Genomic DNA, 18,219 nt, shown 5'->3' with positions numbered 1-18,219 from the left:
GGCAGTAGCGCGTCTCTGATTGGCTGCGGCCGCGCGGGACGGTTGAGCCGGCGGCGCGCGCCATGGCGGCAGGTGGGGGGGGCGCGGGGGGACCGGGGGGACAGCGGGGATGGGAGGGGGACACCGGGTAATGGATGGGGGACACGGGGGCGTCACTGAGCACGGGGGAGGCACGGGGCAGGCACGGTGTTCCCGGGCATGGCGGGGACGTGGGGTGTCCGTGGGGATGGGGGAACCGAGGCATCACCGGCTATGAGAGCTCCGGGGTGCCGGGAGTGTCACCGCGGATGGGGGAGCACAGGGGTCATGGGGGGGCTCCGGGCATGGGCCACCCCTGGAGCACCGGGGCCTGGTGGTTTTGGAGCGTGGCGGTGCCAGGGTTGGTTGGAGTTGGGGCTCAGAGCACGGGAATAACGGGATCGTCACTGGGGCCGAGAGGCTTGGGACACTGTCACCAGGCGTGGGGCATTGGGAGTATGGCAGTACCGGGGACACTGTCACCAGGCGTGGGGCATTGGGAGTATGGCGGTACCGGGGACACTGTCACCAGGCGTGGGGCATTGGGTGTATGGCGGTACCGGGGACACTGTCACCAGGCGTGGGGCATTGGGAGTATGGCGGTACCGGGGACACTGTCACCAGGCGTGGGGCATTCAGAGTATGGCAGTACCGGGGGTGTCGCTGGATCTGGGGGGCTGCACGCACTGAGGGCGTCACTGGGCATGGGGGCTCTGGACATGGAGTTAACCGGGTGCCACCAGGGCTGGGGAGGCTTGGAACATGGAGATACTGGGCTGTCACCAGGGTGGGAGGACGCGGAGCATGGGGTCACCAGGTCTGTCACCGTGTGTGGGGCACAGAGCAGGGTCAGGGGTGTGGAGGTGGTGGGGATGTCATTGGGACTGGAGGAGCTCAGGGCTTGGAGGTTCCAGGGGCATTCCTGGGGCTGGAGAGGCCTGAAGGAAGGGAGTAATGGGATTCTTAGCAGGACACTGGGGCTTGGGGGTGTCACCACAGCTGGGGGGAATTGGGGTAAAGAGATAATGGGGGCGTCACCAGGCTCACATCACGAGGTTGACACTGGGGCTGGGGAGACTCGGGACATGCAGGGTGCTAATGGGGCAGGGACCTTGGGGCATACAGGGGCAATGGGGGGGTGTCCAGACTGGGGTTCCATCCCCCGATGATCCTGGTGCTGGCAGCCTGGCAGCGTCCCTACCTGAACATCTTCAAGCACTTCCGTGTGGAGGAGTGGAAGCGCTCTGCCAAGGAGGGGGACGTGGCTGCCCTCACGGTAATGGGGGCACTGGCACCGAGGGGTGGGGGGCACTGGCCAAGGGTGGGCAGTGCTGACCTACCCCCATCTTTCCCTGCTTTCCAAAGGACACGAGGCTGAAGGGAACAATCTACCGAATCCGAGGCTCCAACCCAGCCAGCAGCTACCTGCAGCTGCCACGAACAGGGACACAATCCCTGGGGCTCACAGGGCGCTACTTCTACCTGCTCTTCAGGCCCCTGCCCCGCAAACACTTCCTCGTGCACCTGGATGTCACCACCGAGGTCAGTGACACAGGGTAGCCTCTTAAACTGTCATTGTGGCTCATTGAAGGACTGGGGGTGGCACTGGTGGGCCTGGGGGCTGCAAGACGTGGCTGCTCTTTGCTGCTGGTGGGTGACCCCAGGCTGGAGATGGTTTCCATACTGGTGGTATCTCTGCTGGGGCCGGGGGATGTGGAGGGGACAGGAGACAGGGCCACATGCCTTCTCCTCTGCAGCATTTCCCTGCTAAAGCCACCAGGGTGACTAAAGCTCCGTGTGTGTGTCTCTTCTCAGGAAAACCAGGTGGTTCGCATCTCCTTCTCCAACCTCTTCAAGGAATTCAAATCCACGGCCACCTGGCTCCAGTTCCCCTTCGTCTGCGGAGCAGCCAACGAGGGCACGGCCCGGCGGGGTGAGGAGCTGGGGCTGGGCTGGCACACCACCACCAAAGTAAATTGTTAGAAAGTAAATTGAGTTCTCAAGTTGGCTCGATGTGTTTGAGGAGAAGCTGTGGCTGCCTCATCCCTGGGAGTGTCCAAGGACAGCTTCAATGGGGTGTGGAGCAACCTGGGATAGTGGAAGGTGTCGCTGCCCGTGGCAGGGGGATGGAATGAGATGGGTTTTAAGGTTGTCCCTCCCTACCCAAAGCATTCCAGGATGTTATGATGATAGTGGTGGGCCTGAGCAGGAGTCCCTCTGCAGCCAGGGCAGAGCTGTAGCTCCTGCTTGGGCTGTCCTCTATCCCTGTTCTCCCAAACAGGGGGTGCAGCGTCAGGCCAGGCATGAGCCCATGGGGGTGGTGGGATGCCTGTCTGTCCTTCCCCACCCCTGACACTACAAGGCATGTTTTCCCTTCTCCCACTTGGCACAGGCCTGGTGGGAATCTTGCCTGGTAAACATTTTGTACTGAACCCTGTGAACCTTGTGTCTCCTGTCCAGCAATGACATGTTTGTAGGCTCTTTCCCACCATCCCTTTTCCCACCTGTCCTCTTCTCCTCAGGTGCTGCTGGAGCAGCCCCGGCTGACGTGCGCTGGACGTGCCTGGTGCTGGACCTGCCCTCCATCCTGTCCCTGTACCTGAGCCGCAGGTACAGCCACCTCAGGGGGGTCAAACTCTGCTCCAACCTGCTCGTGAAGAACCTCTGCACCAGCGACCTGCTGTTCGAGCCAGGTGAGGAGCTCAGAGCTCACGCTGGCCTCTGCTTTCTCCTGAGACTCCAGCCCAGCCTGGGGGCAGCCCATGGGGGTTCAAAGCTGAGTTTGCAGCCCTGGCAGAGCACTGGTCTGCTGGTACTTTATGATAGGAACAGAAGGGACAAAATACTTGGTACAGTGTTCAGTTTCTACACAGGCAGGGACATCTTCCACCATCCCAGGCTGCTCCAAGCCCTGTCCAGCCTGGCCTTGGACACTTCCAGGGATCCAGGGACAGCCACAGCTTCTCTGGGCACCCTGTGCCAGGGCCTGCCCACCCTCCCAGGGAACAATTCCTTCCCAATATCCCATCCATCCCTGCCCTCTGGCAGTGGGAAGCCATTCCCTGTGTCCTGTCCCTCCATCCCTTGTCCAAAATCCCCCCTCACCTCTCGGAGCCCCTTTAGGCACTGGAAGGAAATCTGGAATGGAATACAGTCTCCCAAACTCTGGAGGCGAGCATCCTCTCATTTTCCAGCTGTAAAAGTGAATGAAAAGAGCAAAGTTAAATATCTTTCTAAGGTTAGAACTTGTTTCAGGGGTAAGAATGAAAGGTGTCATCAAGCCTCACTTCTGCAAGACTTGTGCTTTTATCTGCTGGAAGAGCCTGTGCTTTTTTTGTGTCAAAAATCTTCCAACCTGCTTTTTTTATCCACCTGCTCAGCATGGCAGAGGTACTTTGGTGAAATCCTTTGTTTTCTGTCTTTCCTTTTTTGTGCTGGAATTCAGTCTGAACTGCCTGGCTTGCTGGGAAGCATCAGTGAGGAAGAAGTTATAGGTGCTGCTTTGAAACTCCTGAAACTTACTGCACCTTTCCTGAAACCTTTGCTGTTTCACTTTCCATGGAGGAAATAAGAAAATGGGCAATGAGCTTTAAGAGGAATCATGTGAAACTGCTGAATCAGTGAACAGAGATGACACAAATCTATAGCCTGGGGGTTTATAACTGAAGTCCAAGGGTTTATGCTCTGGGCTCTTCTTTGGAGGTTGAGAGTTAGAGGAATGCACCTGTGCAAGGTGGGTTTGCTGCAAACCTCAGGCTCGTGATCTTTGTTTCTCAGGTGGGAAGTGGTTTGTGCCCGTATCCCATGGTGCTTTCAGGCAGCTCCCTGTGCCTGGAGAGCTGACTGTGTGTGTGTCCCTGTCCTGCCAGGTGTGACACTGGCAGAGGCCCGGCTCAGTGACCTGTCCTGCCGCGGCGTCGCTCCCATGCCCCGGGAATTTGCCTTCCCTGTGCCCAAGGGGCAGAAGTGGCACGACCTCTATGACTACATCAGGTATGGCTGCTCTGATCCCACTGCAGCTCCCAGGCCTCCCCACACCCCTGGGAAGGGCAGGATAAGCAGTGCCACTTAAGGAATTACAGATCCAGGTGAACCTGGGGCTCTGGTGGGCATTTTGGTCCCCCCACCTCCAGCATTTAGGTGCTGTTGTCAAAGACACCCTTGGTGTCATCTGCCTTTGGTACCCCTGTATTTGGAGGACCATGAGGCAAAAGGGGAGGGATTTCATAAGAGACAGTGAAGAGGCCTCAGTGCCAGGCTGAGGTACCAAGTGATATTGCCAGGTGCCAATGCAATATCCCTGTGACATGCTGCCTTCCTCTGGTTCTGCTCAGGTTCCCATCTGAGGGAGCTAAACTGCTGCACAACTCCATTCAGAAGAGCTTCCCACATCCTGTGGCAGGTGGGAATTCTGGGGACAGCAGCCCAGGCTGTGCCACCCCTCTTGGGTGCTCTGGGTTTCCAAAAGAGCTCGACCTGCTCCTTGTGTTGCCCAGGTGACCACGTCCTGGAGGAGCCCAGCCACCCACTGACCCAGCTGGTGACACTCCCCCGAGCAGTCTGTGACCGCCTGTCCCATGTCGAGCACATAACCAGGCCCAAAGCTGTAAGTGCACTGTGAAGGAGGCTGCAGCTCCTTCCTTCCTGCTTCCCATGGAGCTTTTCCCTGCATCTGTGTCTTAATTTAAGATGTAGAAGCAGCTTGTTGTTGTTGGCAGCTGTTCCAGGCACGGTCTGGTGACCACAGCCCTGCAGTGACTGGCTGGGGGTTCAGTGTGGTGTAGCACAGAGACAGGAGATGTACCAAGCACCTTGAAATCTCCAGACATCCGTCTTCCCTGTCTCTGTGGGGGCAGCAGATCGGTGTGTCTTCAAATTATGGATAAGGAAATGAGGTCTGGAGTCTAAGGAATGTGATCAGTGCCCTCAGGGAGCAGAGCAATGCGTGGAGCTGGGATTGCTGGGATGATGTGGGAGCTTACCAGCGTGGTGGTGGGTGTTGGGAGAGGGACTGGGGGAAGCCATCCTCCTGCTGTGGAGAGGGAGAAACTGAGGAGCACAACCTCTCTTGTTGGAGGGTGTCCAAAGGATGGCCATGAGGATGGTGAAGGGTCTAGAGAGGAAGAGTAAGGGGTGCAGCAGTCACTTGGTTTGATCAGATGGAGAAAAAGAGACTGAGGTCAGGGGCTGCAGCTCCTCCCAAGGGGCAGCTCTGACCTCAGTGACAGGGACAGGACCCAGGGCACAGCTGGAACTGTGTCAGGGGAGGTTTTGATGGAAATTAGATAAAGGTTCTTCCCCCAGAGGGTGATTGAGCACTGAGCAGTCTCCCCAGGGCAGTGGTCCCAAACCTGCCAGAGCTCCAGCAGCATTTGGACAAGGCTCTGGTTTGCTGTCTGGAGGAGATGAACTGTGCACTGACAATACTGGGAGTGTAAGGAGAGCAGCTGGTTAACAACCTGTCCAAGCCAGGTTGCCTCTCCCTCCCCATCTTTTCCTTTTCCTGTGTTGCTGTGAAGAGCCCTCAGGACAGACGTGGGTGTCTCCCTGTCTCTGCCCCTGGGCAGGTGGAGGGCGCTGGGAGGAGAACTGAGCTCTGTCTGAGGCTTTCCTCCTTCTCAGGTGCCACATCAGTGTCCTGGAATCACGAAAAGCATCCCTGAGGTTCACCTGGCAGTCCCAGGGCCTCTGAGAGCTGTGCCTGCTGGAGAGGAGAGACAGAGGCTGCACGCTGTGGGGGACACGGGACAGCCACTGCCGCTCAGTGATGATGGTGGCATCCATGTCTATGCTCATCAGAGCGGGGGACACACAACCCCAGCTGCCCCTGGCTCAGAGGAGGTAAGTGAAGTTCTGGAGGGGTCATGAGGTGGCTCTGGGGTGTTCATTTCTAATGAAGGGAGAGAGGGAATGCAAGGTTCACGCTGGAGTTTGTTAAACTTACAGAATCCAAAAGATGCCTTTTTCTGATGAGCAGCTCTTCCCACCAGCACCCTATTGCCTCAACAGAGGCACCCTGAGTTCAGATATGCTGCCCTTGAGCCATAGGTCTGCCCAGGTGTGCACAGGAAGGGCTCTGGCCCTTATGCCATCCCACGGGTGAGCCCTGGCCTGCAGGACAGCCCTGGAAGTGTCCAAGGCCAAGCTGGACAGGGCTTGGAGCAGTGTGGGATAATGGAAAGTGTCCCTGTCTGTGGCCAGGGGTTTGGAAGTGGATAGACTTTAAGGTCCCTTCCAACTCAAACCAGTCTGGGATTCTCCCAGAGCCCTGGGCATCACTGAGGCTGGATGGGAGAGCTGCTTAACTCAGAAACCCCAGCTCCTGCTGCCAGCTTGGACTCTGCCAGGTTAAATGCTTTAAAGTTGTCCCCTCTGAGAGGAGAAACCCAAAGCTGCCTCTGTACTTCAGAGAGAGCTGAGCCATGGCACTGGGGTGCTCCATGGAGGGAAGATCCCAGCCTGGCTCTAAACGTGATGGTGCTGTCTGGTTTTCTTTTCCAGGGGCTTGTACCAGATCCCATCCTGAAGCTGAGAGCAATTATTGGCTTTGGAGGCTGCAACAGCAAATGGGTGAGTGGCTTGGATGATCTGGGGAGTTGATCTGTCACTGTGTGGCCAGGATATGGATGTTTTGGAGCTGTGAAATGCAGCTGAGTGTGGCACTGCTTGATGTGTAAAATGATCCCAAAGTGGGTGGGCCTGAGCATCTGTGACAACTGCTGTGCTGTTAGGATGGTGAATTAAAAATTATGGGCCCCATTAGACAGAATCATAGGATGGAAAAGCCCTCAAAGGACATCCATTCCAGCTGGTTTTCCCAGGATTCCCAGGCCCACCACTGACCCATGTCCACAAGTGCCACATCCATGTGTCTTTTAAATCCCTCCAGGGATGGTGACTCCACCACTGCCCTGGGCAGCTGTCCCAGTGCCTGACCACCCTTTCTGTGAAGTTTTCCCAATATCCAACCTCAACCTTCCCTGGCAAAACTTGAGTCTGTTTCCTTCCTTCGTCCCTGGGAGCAGAACCTGACCCTCATCTGGCTGCCCCCTTCTGTCAGGGAGTTGTGGAGATGCAGAAGGTCCAGGCTGAGCCCCCCCAGCTGCTTCTCATCAGACCTTTCACTGAATTTCACATCTTTTTAACACATTAAAACTGGTGCTGCTTTGTTGGAGGCTGGAAAGGAAGGGCTGTGTTCTGGATTGTTTCTGTGGCACACTGGGTCTGTGTTGGGGTAAAAGAAGGGTTGGTTTGGTTCAGTCAGTTCAAGGCTCTTCCAGCAATGTTGTTGTCCTTGGATCTGCTGTTGAATAACAGGGAACAGACCTTAAAGCCCATCCCATTCCATCCCCTACCATGGCCAGGGCCGCCTCCCACTAGCCCAGGTTGTTCCACACCCCATCCAACCTTACCTTGGACACTTCCAGGGCTGGGGAATCACTCTGAGCCTGGGCTGTGGGGCAGTTCTGGAGCTGTGTCCCCTGTGTTGGTGCTGCAGGCTCTGTGGACACGGGACAGCACGGCTGTGGTGTACCCCTGCCACGCCGTCATCGTCGCCCTGCTCCTCAAGACTGGCGAGCAGAGGTTCTTCCTTGGCCACACAGACAAGGTGAGTCCTGATGCCAGCCCTGTCCTTGCACCCTGGTGCCAGCTCTCCTGGCTCCTGTCTCACAGTGCTTCTGATGCCTTGAGAGGCTGCCTGGGACAGAGGCTGGACAGTGTTAAAGGAATAAAGTGGGTATTTATTAAAAACACCTTCAAAGGATCACCTTGGGCAGTACAAGAGCCTGGCCAGGGCTACACCCAAGGTGGACACCTGGTCATGAGTTTTCACACTTTTATAAATTTTGGTTCATTTCTATATTGGGATAATTGTCCAATTCCAGCTCCAGGTTCTGCAGTCCCATCCTCCCAGACTGCTCTCCTCAATTTGCTGTTTACACTTTTTGAGCCTGAAGCTGCAACTGTGTCTTTGGTTCTTGGGCTGGAAAAGGATTGTTGTGTCTGACTACACCGAGGAGAATTTGCTAACACGTGATGTGAAGTTCAGAGTTACACACTAATGCAGTGCAGAATCTGGAAGATCTGAGAGCTACAACTGAAGGCATCACTTCCCACAGGTGTCGGTGCTGGCGTTCAGCGGGAGCAGCACCTTGCTGGCCTCGGCACAGGCCGGGCCCCGCAGCGTGGGGCGAATCTGGGACTTCCCCACAGGAACCTGCCTCTGCCTCTTCAAAACCTACCTGCAGTCCCTCGTGTCCCTCAGGTGGGTGTCAGTGCCTGTGTGTGTTCAGCATCTCAGCACAGCAGCTTCTCTGTGCTCTTCCTGCGTGATGAGCCAGGGGTGAATTACAGCTGCCTGAGCTTGTCCCCCAGGTCTTGCTGTCTCCCCATCCCCACACCTTGTCTCCTTTTATTGTCCACTTTTGTGCCCTGTGAGGATGAACCCAGGGTACAAGGAGCTGTTTTTCACTAGGTCTCTCTTCCTGCAGCTTTTCCCACAGTGGAGCTGTTCTGTGTGGTGTCGGGAGGGATGCGCACAGCAAAACGGTGAGAGCTGACATGGGCTGGGAGGTTTCCCTGAGAGAGCTGTTCTCCCACATTCTGTAGTTATTTTCCAGGCAAACCTCTGTCCTCTGCTTTCCTAGACATGTTCTTGGGGGACATCCCTTTCTCCTTAGCTGCCTTGGGACTCTGCCTGGTGCTTGTGGCTGTTCCTCAGCTGCAAGCAAACAATTCCCTTTGGAAGCAGCTGGAGAGACCTGCTGGGGTTGTGCCTTGAGGCTGTTCTATCCCTGAAGTGGTCCCAGCTAGGACCCAGGCAGGGTGATGGGATTATATCTTTATTTTAATAGCATTTAGGACAAGATGTGAGGTGAAATCTTCCAGCTCCAGGCATTGCTGTGGGAAGGGGTGGCGGGGCACTGGAGCTGCCGCCCACCTTTGTAGCTGGGGATGACGCAGATCCACGTGTAGCAGTCAAAAATAAACTTGTTCCATGGGACTGGAGGTTTTGTTTTGTCAGTGGAACTGTTTTTCATCCACTGTTTTCATCCTTTAGTGACGACCATCAGCAATTAGCTGTGCCATCACTAAGTGAAGGAAAAAACCACACAGTGCTCGGTGTTTTTCCCAGCATGTGGCAGCGTTCTGTGATCTGTGTGGGAGCTTGGATCAGTGGGATGAAAGCAGGGTGGGAGAATGGGGGTGCTGGGGGAGTGCCTTTCTCAGGGTGGTGCCTCAACCCATCCCAGCCTCTGAGGTGATGCTGGGTTTGGTTTTTAACGCTGTGCTGGAATGCAGAGCATCCTCCTGCATTTCTGCAGGCACCTGCCCCTTTGCTTTAGGCAGAGGGTTTGACTCCAGCCCCAGTGATGGGCACTGAGGGCACACAGACCTGTACTGAGCAGTGGACATGTGTTGCCTCTGGCTCCCTCAGCCCTGGGACAGCTCCTGTATCCCAGCAGGCAGAGTTCCCACTGCTCTGTGGATTTTCTTTCCAAGTCTGAGCCCTGTTGCCAGGCAGCTCTGGGATTTAGAACCTCTAATTATGGATTTCAGACAAGGATAGTGCCATGAAGCTTTGCAAAGCTGTTGGACTGTCCTAAACCCTCTGTGCAATGGGTTTTATTTCCCTGCTCCAGCTCTGTTATCAATACCTTGTGCACAGCTCTGGAGCAGCTGCTGGATGAAAAGCTCTTCTGCTGCCAAGGTTCTGAGCAGCTCTCCCATCGTATTTTCTTGTTTCAGATGGTGGTGGTGTGGAACACTGCTCAGGTGACCCGTGGTGGAAGTGTGACTGTGCTGACCAAAACACACACAGATGTGGACATCCAGGCTATGAAGATTGCTTTTTTTGATGATACCAGGTAGTGTGCTAGGAAAAGAAATTGAAAGTATTGATTCTTAGATATTGGGAAGAAATTTTTCCCTGTGAGGATGGGGGTCTCTGGCACAGGGTTCCATGTCTGGAAGTGTCCCAAGGCCAGGTTGGACAGGACTTGGAACAACCTGGGATAGTGAACAGTGTTGCTGCCCATGGCAGGGGGTGGAACAAGATGAGCTTTTAAGTCCCTTCACCCCAAACCATTTTTAATCAGTAACTCTGGCACAGCTTGGCGGGGGAGTTGTGGTGCTGCAGCCATCTGGTTGCCATTCCTGTTCTCACTTCTTACTGTCACTGGCCCTTGGGACACTGCCCTTCCCTCAGGGGCGTGGGGAGCCCCATCCTGGTGCTCAGGCCGTGTCTCCTGGGACAGGATGGTGTCGTGTGGCCGGGACAACATCAGGCTGTGGCGAGTGCGGAGCGGAGCCCTGCGCTCGTGTCCCGTCAAGCTGGGCGAGTACCATTCCCTGGACTTCACCGACCTGGCCTTCGAGGAGGGGCCGGGGCTCGAGCAGGACCCAGAGGACCGTGCACTGTAAGGGCCTGTCACTGTCACCTGTCCTGGGCAGCCCAGCAGGAGGGAGCTCTGCAGCTCTCCCTGCTTAGCATTTGCCTTCCCCTTCAACCATGGCACTTTGCTGGGGCTCTCCCTCAACATCCAGCTGCCTTTTGGAGCTGGGAGGGGCTCCCCCCAGTCATTATGTGTCACCTCCCAAAAGGGATTTGCCTGCTCACAGAACAGCCTCTTTCCTCTTGCCAGGCTGCTGTTCTGCCATATTTAGTGACTCTCTCCCCACCTGAAGCTCTCTGTTGGATTCCTGGGTCAGTGGGAGGAGCCTGGTACACATCCTCTTGCACACAGACACACACTTTGTTGTTTTATTTTAATCATCAAAGCCAGACCTTTGTTGCCACCTCATGTTGTCCCACAAAGGCAGAGCTGTCAGCTCAGCCAGCCTGTGGCAGAGGGAGGCTCCTTTCTGGAGTTTATGGCAAGCTTTTGCATCTTCTGCTAATTTCCGTTCCAAAGGGTCAGGAAACCAAATAGGAAGCTCTGACTTGGACAAACCAGTTTAACCAAGGTAAACCAAGGTGGATTTTACTAAAGCAAGTCTCTCCTGGATTGTTTTTTTTTACAGCTTTGTGTGCAGCAGGAGTGGCCACGTGCTGGAGGTGGACTACAAGAATGTCTGTGTGCGGAGTGCACGGCGCCTGCTGCCAGCACAGCCCCAGGAGGACGGGCAGGAACAGGCAGGGAACAGCTCAGGTGGGAGCAGGAGCAGCTCAGGTGGGATCAGGAACAGGCAGGGAACAGCTCAGGTGGGATCAGGAGCAGCTCAGGTGGGATCAGGAGCAGGAACAGGCAGGGAACAGCTCAGGTGGGAGCAGGAGCAGCTCAGGTGGGATCAGGAGCAGGAACAGGCAGGGAAAGGGGGACAACAACCAGGGACCACCTCCACCACCATCAGGGTCAGAAATCTGCTCAAACCAACCAGCTCTTTACCTACTGCTGAAGGATTATTTTGGGGTTGATTAGATCATTGCTATTTGCCTCTTAAGGACTGCAAATAATCTTCCTTAGTACAGCAAAGTATCGTTTTAAGAAAGATTTTAGCATTTTAAATGCTGATTGCACTTTCAGAGAAACACTACTTTTAGAAACATGAAACAAGGTCTTCATTTGCTGATGGGAGGCTTAATGGAGAGATGGAAAAAGAACTAAGATTAACAAAAAAGATGAATTTGGGGATTTTTTCATTATTCAGCTGGTGCAGTGTTTGGGGAATCTTTGTTGCTCTCCATTAAGTAGAGCAACTTTCAGCTCTTCCATTAACTTGAACAGCAGGAAGAATTCACTTTCAAGTGTGATTGCTGTGATATCTTAAAACTTAGTTCATAGTTTGCTTTGGCAAATTGAACAAATTAATCTATAATTTGGCTTTTGAGAGGTGTGTAACTACAGTTCTCACTTAATGGGCAAGAAAGGGCCCAAGAGAAGATGAAACAGAGTCCTTGGTGCCTTCTGGTCTCAGTGCTGGCTCTCAATTATGGCCTTTATACCTGAATTTAGGTTGGATATTGGGGAAAATTTCTTGACTGAAAGTGTGATAAGGCATTGAAACTGGCTCCCCAGTTTCTCCCTGGAAATGTTCAAAAAGCCTGTGGATGGGCACTTGGGAACATGGGCTGGTGGTGGGATGATGGTTGGACTTGAGGTTTTCCAACCTTAATGATTCTATAAATCAAAAACTCCCAGTCTGTGGATCTCCCTTCTACAGAGAGGCTTTGGGACATGGCAGTGAAAGGTTTTGTACCTCAGGCAGTTAATCTGGGATATCCTGTGCTATAGAATCCTGTTTGAGGCAAAAATATGGCAGGGGTAGGAATTTTTTGTGCTTGGCAAGAGTTTCACAATGGTAAAGAGGAGTTGGGAGCCCTGAGGAGGGCTGGCTGAGACCCTTCAGCCTCTTGTGCCAGTCACTGTGGGGGTCCTTCATCCTCCTCAGGCTCCAGCTGGTGTGGGTGGACTACCAGGCTAAGCTCTTCCCCTCTCAGGTTGAGTTTTCTTGTTTCACCTGTATAAAGAGGTGCTGGTTTTGGGTTTCCAGGCCCTGGCATTGCTATAACCAGTATCAGCATGTCCCTGACCTTCTGTGCCACGGGATCAGAGGATGGCTACGTGAGGCTGTGGCCACTGGACTTCTCAGCTGCTGTCCTAGAGGCAGGTGAGTAGAGGTGAGAGTGGTGCTTCAGAGCTCCACATCTCCTGCTGCAGATCCAGAGCTTCACTGCCACAGCTCCCACAGCAATCCCCATGATTGAGGGCTGTGTTACACGTGCTGCTCCCAGGGCTCACTGGCTTGGAAGTCTTCAGGGGCAATTATTCGTGTTTATTCTTGTAACTCCCAGGAGAAGGGCAGGATCTCCTGGGAGAGAACTTCCCATCTTGATTTCTGTGCCCTTCTAGGCACAGCTCATCTGTCCATGAAAAATTAGGGGAGGAGTTGAGCAGTTCTTGATTGTTTTTGGAACAATCACCATTACAGCAGAGCCCAGGGACATGAGGAAGGGCAGAGACTAATCTCTCTAATCTGTCACTAAACTCACACCTGCAAGCATTCAGTCTTGAGGTTTGTGGGCTGCTCATTCCTTTGGGTGTTGCTCTCCTAAACGTGCGTCTGTAGCTGTGTTCCAGCTGCTCCTTCCCCAGAGGATTTGTTGACTCTTGTGTCCTTCCCCAGAGCATGAGGCTTCAGTGAGTTCTGTCTGCATCAGCCCAGACAGACACAAAGTCCTGTCCACGACAGCTACTGGGAATGTGGGCTACCTGGATATCCAGGCCCGGGGCTACAACACGCTGATGCGCTCTCATGAGGACTCTGTGCTGGGCTTCTCAGTGGAGGGGAAGTGGAGGCAGATAGCAACAGTGTCCCAGGATAACACCATCCGAGTGTGGGACCTCGCCTCCAGGCAGCAGGTGGGTGAGACAAGAAGCAGATGGTGTCTCATGTTTATTTAGAGTCTCCCTGGTCTCTGTTTGGTCCAATTATCAAAGCCCCATGGTTCAGGAGCCCTCCCTGGAGCATGAGTGGGTTACTGTGAGCAAGAGACCCTTTGGAAGTACAGAGTTCTGAGGTATTGTTAGACAAAACTATTTCCTTCTCCTCCATCTTTTGAAGATTCCTTTTTAGCACAAACCATAACACCCAAGGGCTTTATCTCAATGCCCAAAGACTTCACTGGGCTTTGGATCCATCCAGGCAGGAGCAGGGACATGCTCATGGTTGAGATGTGAGGCTGACCAGTTGTTGTGTCCAGCTGCAGCTCCAGTCCTCTCCAGCTTCATGCCCGTGGTGTCTCTTCCCTGCAGCTGTATGACTTTTCAGCTGCAGAGGAAACTCCCTGTACCGTGGCCTTCCACCCCTACTGGGAGATCCTGGCCTGTGGCTTCGACAGCGGCGTGGTGCGGACCTTCAGCCTGACTGCCTCTGACCTCCTGCTGGAGCACAAGTGAGTGAAGTGGGAGCTACACGGGGTCTAACTGGGTGTCCTGGTGATGAGACAGAGCCACAGTGACAATCATGGAGCTCCACAAGCCTCAGGTCCCAGCTGGGTGGGTTTGGGGCAGATCCTGCTGTGCCAAGGCTCCGGGTGGTGAAAACCCAAGCTGTGAAAGCCATGAGGGCTTTCTTTGTGGCTTCCCAGTGGACAGCAGTGGGAAAGAGCTTGTCCTGGACAGCAGCTGGGCAGGGAGCCCTTGTGAGCCTCAGTGTGGGATTTGGAGGATGCTGCAAAGGGAGAGGGAGCAGGTTTCATCCAGGCTGGAGCATTGTGCTTGCTGCTCAGTTTTCCAACAAGTTGGAGTGTTGGTTGTCCTGGGCTGCTACAGGGGTGAGCACAGTAGGGTCCTGCTCTGTTCCTGTTAATTTATTCTCATGTTACACTCAGCATCACCACTGTTTCCTCTGTCTGTGATTCCTTTTTCTCTTTCCTTTTCCCACATTTTCTGCCCTCTTTCAGGCAGCACCGCACTGCGATCACCGGCCTGACCTTCTCTCCAGATGGCAATTTGATGTTCAGCTCCTGCTTGCAGGGAACTCTGGCTCTGTACAGCTTTTCAGCACGGAAAATCCAAGTTCTGAGAGTCCTGGGTAAGACTCTGGGGTTGGGATGGCCTTTCTTCTTTTTTTGTACTAGCATAGACACCCTGACACCAGAGCCAACCCAAACTCAGCTTGCTTGGAGTGATATTTCCCAGTACCAGCCCCTCACAAGGCAGACACTGAGGGGCTGGAGCATATCCAGAGAAGGGAACAGAGCTGGGAAGGGGCTGGAGCAGCTGAGGGAGCTGGGAAAGGGGCTCAGCCTGGAGAAAAGGAGGCTCTGGGGGGCCCTTCTGGTTCTGCAGACAGGAGGGGACAGCCAAGGGGTTGGGCTGTGCTTCCAGGGAACAGGGACAGGACAAGGGAAAATGGCCTCAAGTTCCAGGAGAGGTTTAAATTTGATCACGGGAAAATTTCTTCATGGGAATGGTGGTCAGGCAGTGGCACAGCTGCCCAGGGCAGTGGTGGAGTCACCATCCCTGGAAGGATTGAAAAGACATTAGGATGTGGCACCTGGGGACATGTTTTAGTGGACTTGATGATCTTAGAGGCCGTTCTCAACCTTAATGATTGTATGATTTCTGTTTGTACCTTCTGTGTGAGCAAACACCAGTGACTGCCAGCACTTACCTACCTGTCCTGGTTCAAACCCTCTCATCCTGCTGATGTGATGATTTCCTGAATGTGCTGGGGTCACAGATTTATTCATGCCCAAGCCCTGACTCTTTCAATTCCGTGCATGTGCAATTTAATTTGTTTGAAGTGGATTGTTGCCCTAATCCTGCCTGCAGCAGAGCTGCTCTGTGCTGGTGAATGGAGCTGGTGGAGAGCTGGAGGCAGGGCAGGGGCAAGGCAGTTTGGAAAAATTAGTGTCACATTTAATGTACACTTTGGAAATGAGTTGTGACAGCACAAGCTTGGGCAGGGAAAGGGAACTCTGATTTTTATACAGTGCAGTACTGCACAAAGAGGAGGAATCTGCCCCAGGATCTGTGCAGGAGAAAGAACAGGGGTTGGAGGAATCAGGGAATTCATCCAAAATCACCCAGGTTTGTTGTCAGTGCTGCAGCTGGACCTTCACATGGTGACTTTGCTCTGAAACTGTGTTTGCTGGCTAGTCATGTTCCAGGAACAGAACAGTGGAATTATGGTCATGGAATAAATAGAGAGAATTGCTGTAATTACTGTCATTTTCAGACCTCTGGGTCTCTCTGCCCTCTGGAATGGCATCAGTGTGGTGGTGTTCAGCACTGACCTCATTCTGCTCTGGGTTCAGACACCCAGGCTGCAGCCAAGATCTCAGAGCTCCTCATCACAGCCTCTTGTAACGCTAAAAAATAAGCCCTAAAATCAATTTTATTCCTTTGACTTTGTTCTGCTCTCCTTGAAAATGCTGCATGTTCACTCAGGCAACAAGCTGTGCATCTCAACCTTGTTTTTGAGCTGGTTCACTGCACATTCTGGATATATTAAGTAAAATTTGTAGCATCTCCTACAGTACAGGTTGCTTTTTCCTCAGGCTGCAGGAGAAGCTGCAGCTGCTGCTCAGCAGCACCATCAGAATGGGCTTTGCTGCTCCTCAGTGTCTTGCTGTGTCCCCCAGGCAATGTGGTGGCCCGGGACGCTGGCGGTGGCGTGGACACTCTGGTGGTCAGTGGGGACAGTCGCCTGCTGGCCTTCGTGGGGCCCTCCAAGTACGTGGTGACAGTGATGGAGGCCTGCTCACTCGATGAGGTACCCAGCAGAGTCCCCTCGCTCCTGGGGACAGGAGGGTCCCCTGGAAACTCTATGGGCAGCATCCAGGGAGGTGGATCAGGGTGTGGGGCACCAGCTGACAGTCAGCTCCCTGTTTTCCCTTCTGTGAGACAGAAATAACAAATTCAAGGTTTCTTCTCCTCTGGCCTCATTCCCCTCTAGAAATGTGATTTGGAGAGGTGCTGTGGAGACTGTCAGCTCTCACCTCACTCTTGATCTGCTCTCCTGAGCATTGCCTGGACCTGCAGCCCCTGATCAAGTGGGAAGGGAAGGGTCCAGGGGACTCTATAGCCTTGTGTTAGGGAGAAATCCTGCGGCTCCTGCAGTATTTGTTCAGTGGCTCTTTGTTCCACAGCTGCTGAGGGTGGACATCAGCATCCTCGACCTGCACAGCACCATCTTGGACTCTGCAGTGAAGGTCTGCTTTGGTCCTGTGCCTCAGGGTGAGCTCCTGGTGTCCACTTCTTCCAATAAAATCCTTGTGCTTGATGCAAAAACCGGACGGCTGGTGCGAGAGGTAGGACACTGGAGTTCATCCACGAGGTCTCCTGTGAGGGCTGAGAATTTCATGTCTCTGTGGGAGGTTAAATGAGAGAAAACCTCCTCCTGGAGCTCACAGGCTTCAAAGAAACACAAGTGGGAAGCCTGCAGCTGTCCCAGTGCGCTCGTGCTCGGGATGAGCCTGAGCTTGTCCTTGTTTTCCACACTGTCACACTGCTGTTCTCTTGCTGAAGTGTAAATAAGGATATGAAAGCTCAGCTAAGGCTGCTGGTGCCATTTCTTGTCCTCAGGTGTCCCCTGTGCACAGGCTGACCTGTTCCTCCTTTGCACTGAGCAAGGATGGCCAGTACCTGCTCACTGCTGGTGACAAGGTCATCAAAGTGTGGGACTATCGGATGCGCTTCAACATCAACTTCCAGGTACTGTCCACGCAGGGAGGGAAGGGGGTGGTGTTGCACTGCTCAATCCCCAGAGAAGAGAACAGCAAATGGGCTCTGTATGACTTGGCCCAGTGTCCCCAGTCCCAGTTTGCCCAGCAGAGAAATGCAGCTCCTATCCCACATTGTAACAATGGCTGGCAGTGGGCACAGGCTGGGGCTGCCAGAGCACCCCAGTGAGACCCTCTGCAAAGGACAGCAGTAGGTGATAGCTGTGTGTTAGGGACAGGGCCATGTGGGGAGGAAAAGGATTCACCCAAGGCTTCAGAGGCAGCATAAGATTTTGAACTCTTCAGCTTTTACTTCCTTCTCCAAATGACTGTGTTGGAGGTTGGTCCCAGGTTGATCAGCCCATAGGTGTGATAGATCCTCTTCTGGACCTTCTGCTGATGCCTGCAGAGCAGGCTGTGCAGGACAGGGAGTGGAGTAACCCCATCCTGACAGGCCAGGTGGTGATGGGGGATTCAGGGCGTGCTCTCTCCCAGGTGTTCATCGGCCACTCGGAGCCTGTGCGCCAGGTCGCCTTCACCCCAGACCAAGAGCATGTCATCAGCGTTGGGGATGCCATCTTCCTCTGGGATTTCCTAGCTCCACCTCCAGTCAAGTCATCCCCAGCCAGGTAATGGTGCTGGGCAGTGCCTTCCCTCTGTCCCCTTTCCCTGCCCCATCCCTGTGTGACTTCAGTCTCCTCACCTTCCCAGGGCTCGTTCCCCCGTGTCCACTCTGCCGCTGAGGTCAGGTGAGTCTGCCTCTTCCCATGAGTTGTGCTGGCAGCTTTTCCAGGGGGTGGGGATTTGGGGGGATTGTTCCTTCCCTGAGGGAGCTGTGTAGTGGGGGCCAAACCAGCTAATTAGCCTTGAAGGACAATCTCAAATTAATTGGCACCTCTCAGTCTGCCTAGGTGGGGATGTTCTGAGCAGAGCCACTCTGGGCTTTCTTGCAGATTTTCAACTTTTGCTTTCTGTCTTTCTATGCCTCCATCTCCTCTGTCTTCTTTGTCCCTCATTGTCCCTCTCTC

At 54.0% G+C, this 18,219-nt stretch overlaps 1 protein-coding gene across 2 annotated transcripts in view; it reads left to right on the top strand.

Annotated features, from left to right (window-relative positions):
* Positions 1-296: 296 nt before the first annotated feature.
* Positions 297-18,219, top strand: part of WDR90 (WD repeat domain 90) — a 31,597-nt gene continuing 13,674 nt past the window's right edge. For both annotated transcript variants that reach the window (XR_009278758.1, XM_058849615.1), the window contains exons 1-24: positions 297-1,294; positions 1,384-1,560; positions 1,834-1,951; positions 2,541-2,711; positions 3,888-4,011; positions 4,353-4,420; positions 4,515-4,624; positions 5,641-5,859; positions 6,520-6,588; positions 7,517-7,627; positions 8,139-8,284; positions 8,511-8,568; positions 9,769-9,887; positions 10,278-10,439; positions 11,044-11,171; positions 12,514-12,630; positions 13,147-13,382; positions 13,776-13,915; positions 14,426-14,556; positions 16,112-16,242; positions 16,619-16,780; positions 17,055-17,183; positions 17,687-17,820; positions 17,903-17,940. Coding sequence is in view for 1 of the 2 variants with exons in the window: in XM_058849615.1 (XP_058705598.1) it covers positions 1,184-1,294; positions 1,384-1,560; positions 1,834-1,951; positions 2,541-2,711; positions 3,888-4,011; positions 4,353-4,420; positions 4,515-4,624; positions 5,641-5,859; positions 6,520-6,588; positions 7,517-7,627; positions 8,139-8,284; positions 8,511-8,568; positions 9,769-9,887; positions 10,278-10,439; positions 11,044-11,171; positions 12,514-12,630; positions 13,147-13,382; positions 13,776-13,915; positions 14,426-14,556; positions 16,112-16,242; positions 16,619-16,780; positions 17,055-17,183; positions 17,687-17,820; positions 17,903-17,940 (3,109 nt within the window). In the remaining variant the exon portion in view is untranslated. The remainder of the gene's footprint in view (positions 1,295-1,383; positions 1,561-1,833; positions 1,952-2,540; positions 2,712-3,887; positions 4,012-4,352; positions 4,421-4,514; positions 4,625-5,640; positions 5,860-6,519; positions 6,589-7,516; positions 7,628-8,138; positions 8,285-8,510; positions 8,569-9,768; positions 9,888-10,277; positions 10,440-11,043; positions 11,172-12,513; positions 12,631-13,146; positions 13,383-13,775; positions 13,916-14,425; positions 14,557-16,111; positions 16,243-16,618; positions 16,781-17,054; positions 17,184-17,686; positions 17,821-17,902; positions 17,941-18,219) is intronic.

This window comes from Poecile atricapillus, chromosome 14, assembly GCF_030490865.1.
Source record: "Poecile atricapillus isolate bPoeAtr1 chromosome 14, bPoeAtr1.hap1, whole genome shotgun sequence".
Lineage (NCBI taxonomy): Eukaryota > Metazoa > Chordata > Aves > Passeriformes > Paridae > Poecile > Poecile atricapillus.
The sequence above is the reverse complement of the archived record's forward strand: the minus strand, read 5'-3'. Positions and strand labels throughout refer to the sequence as shown.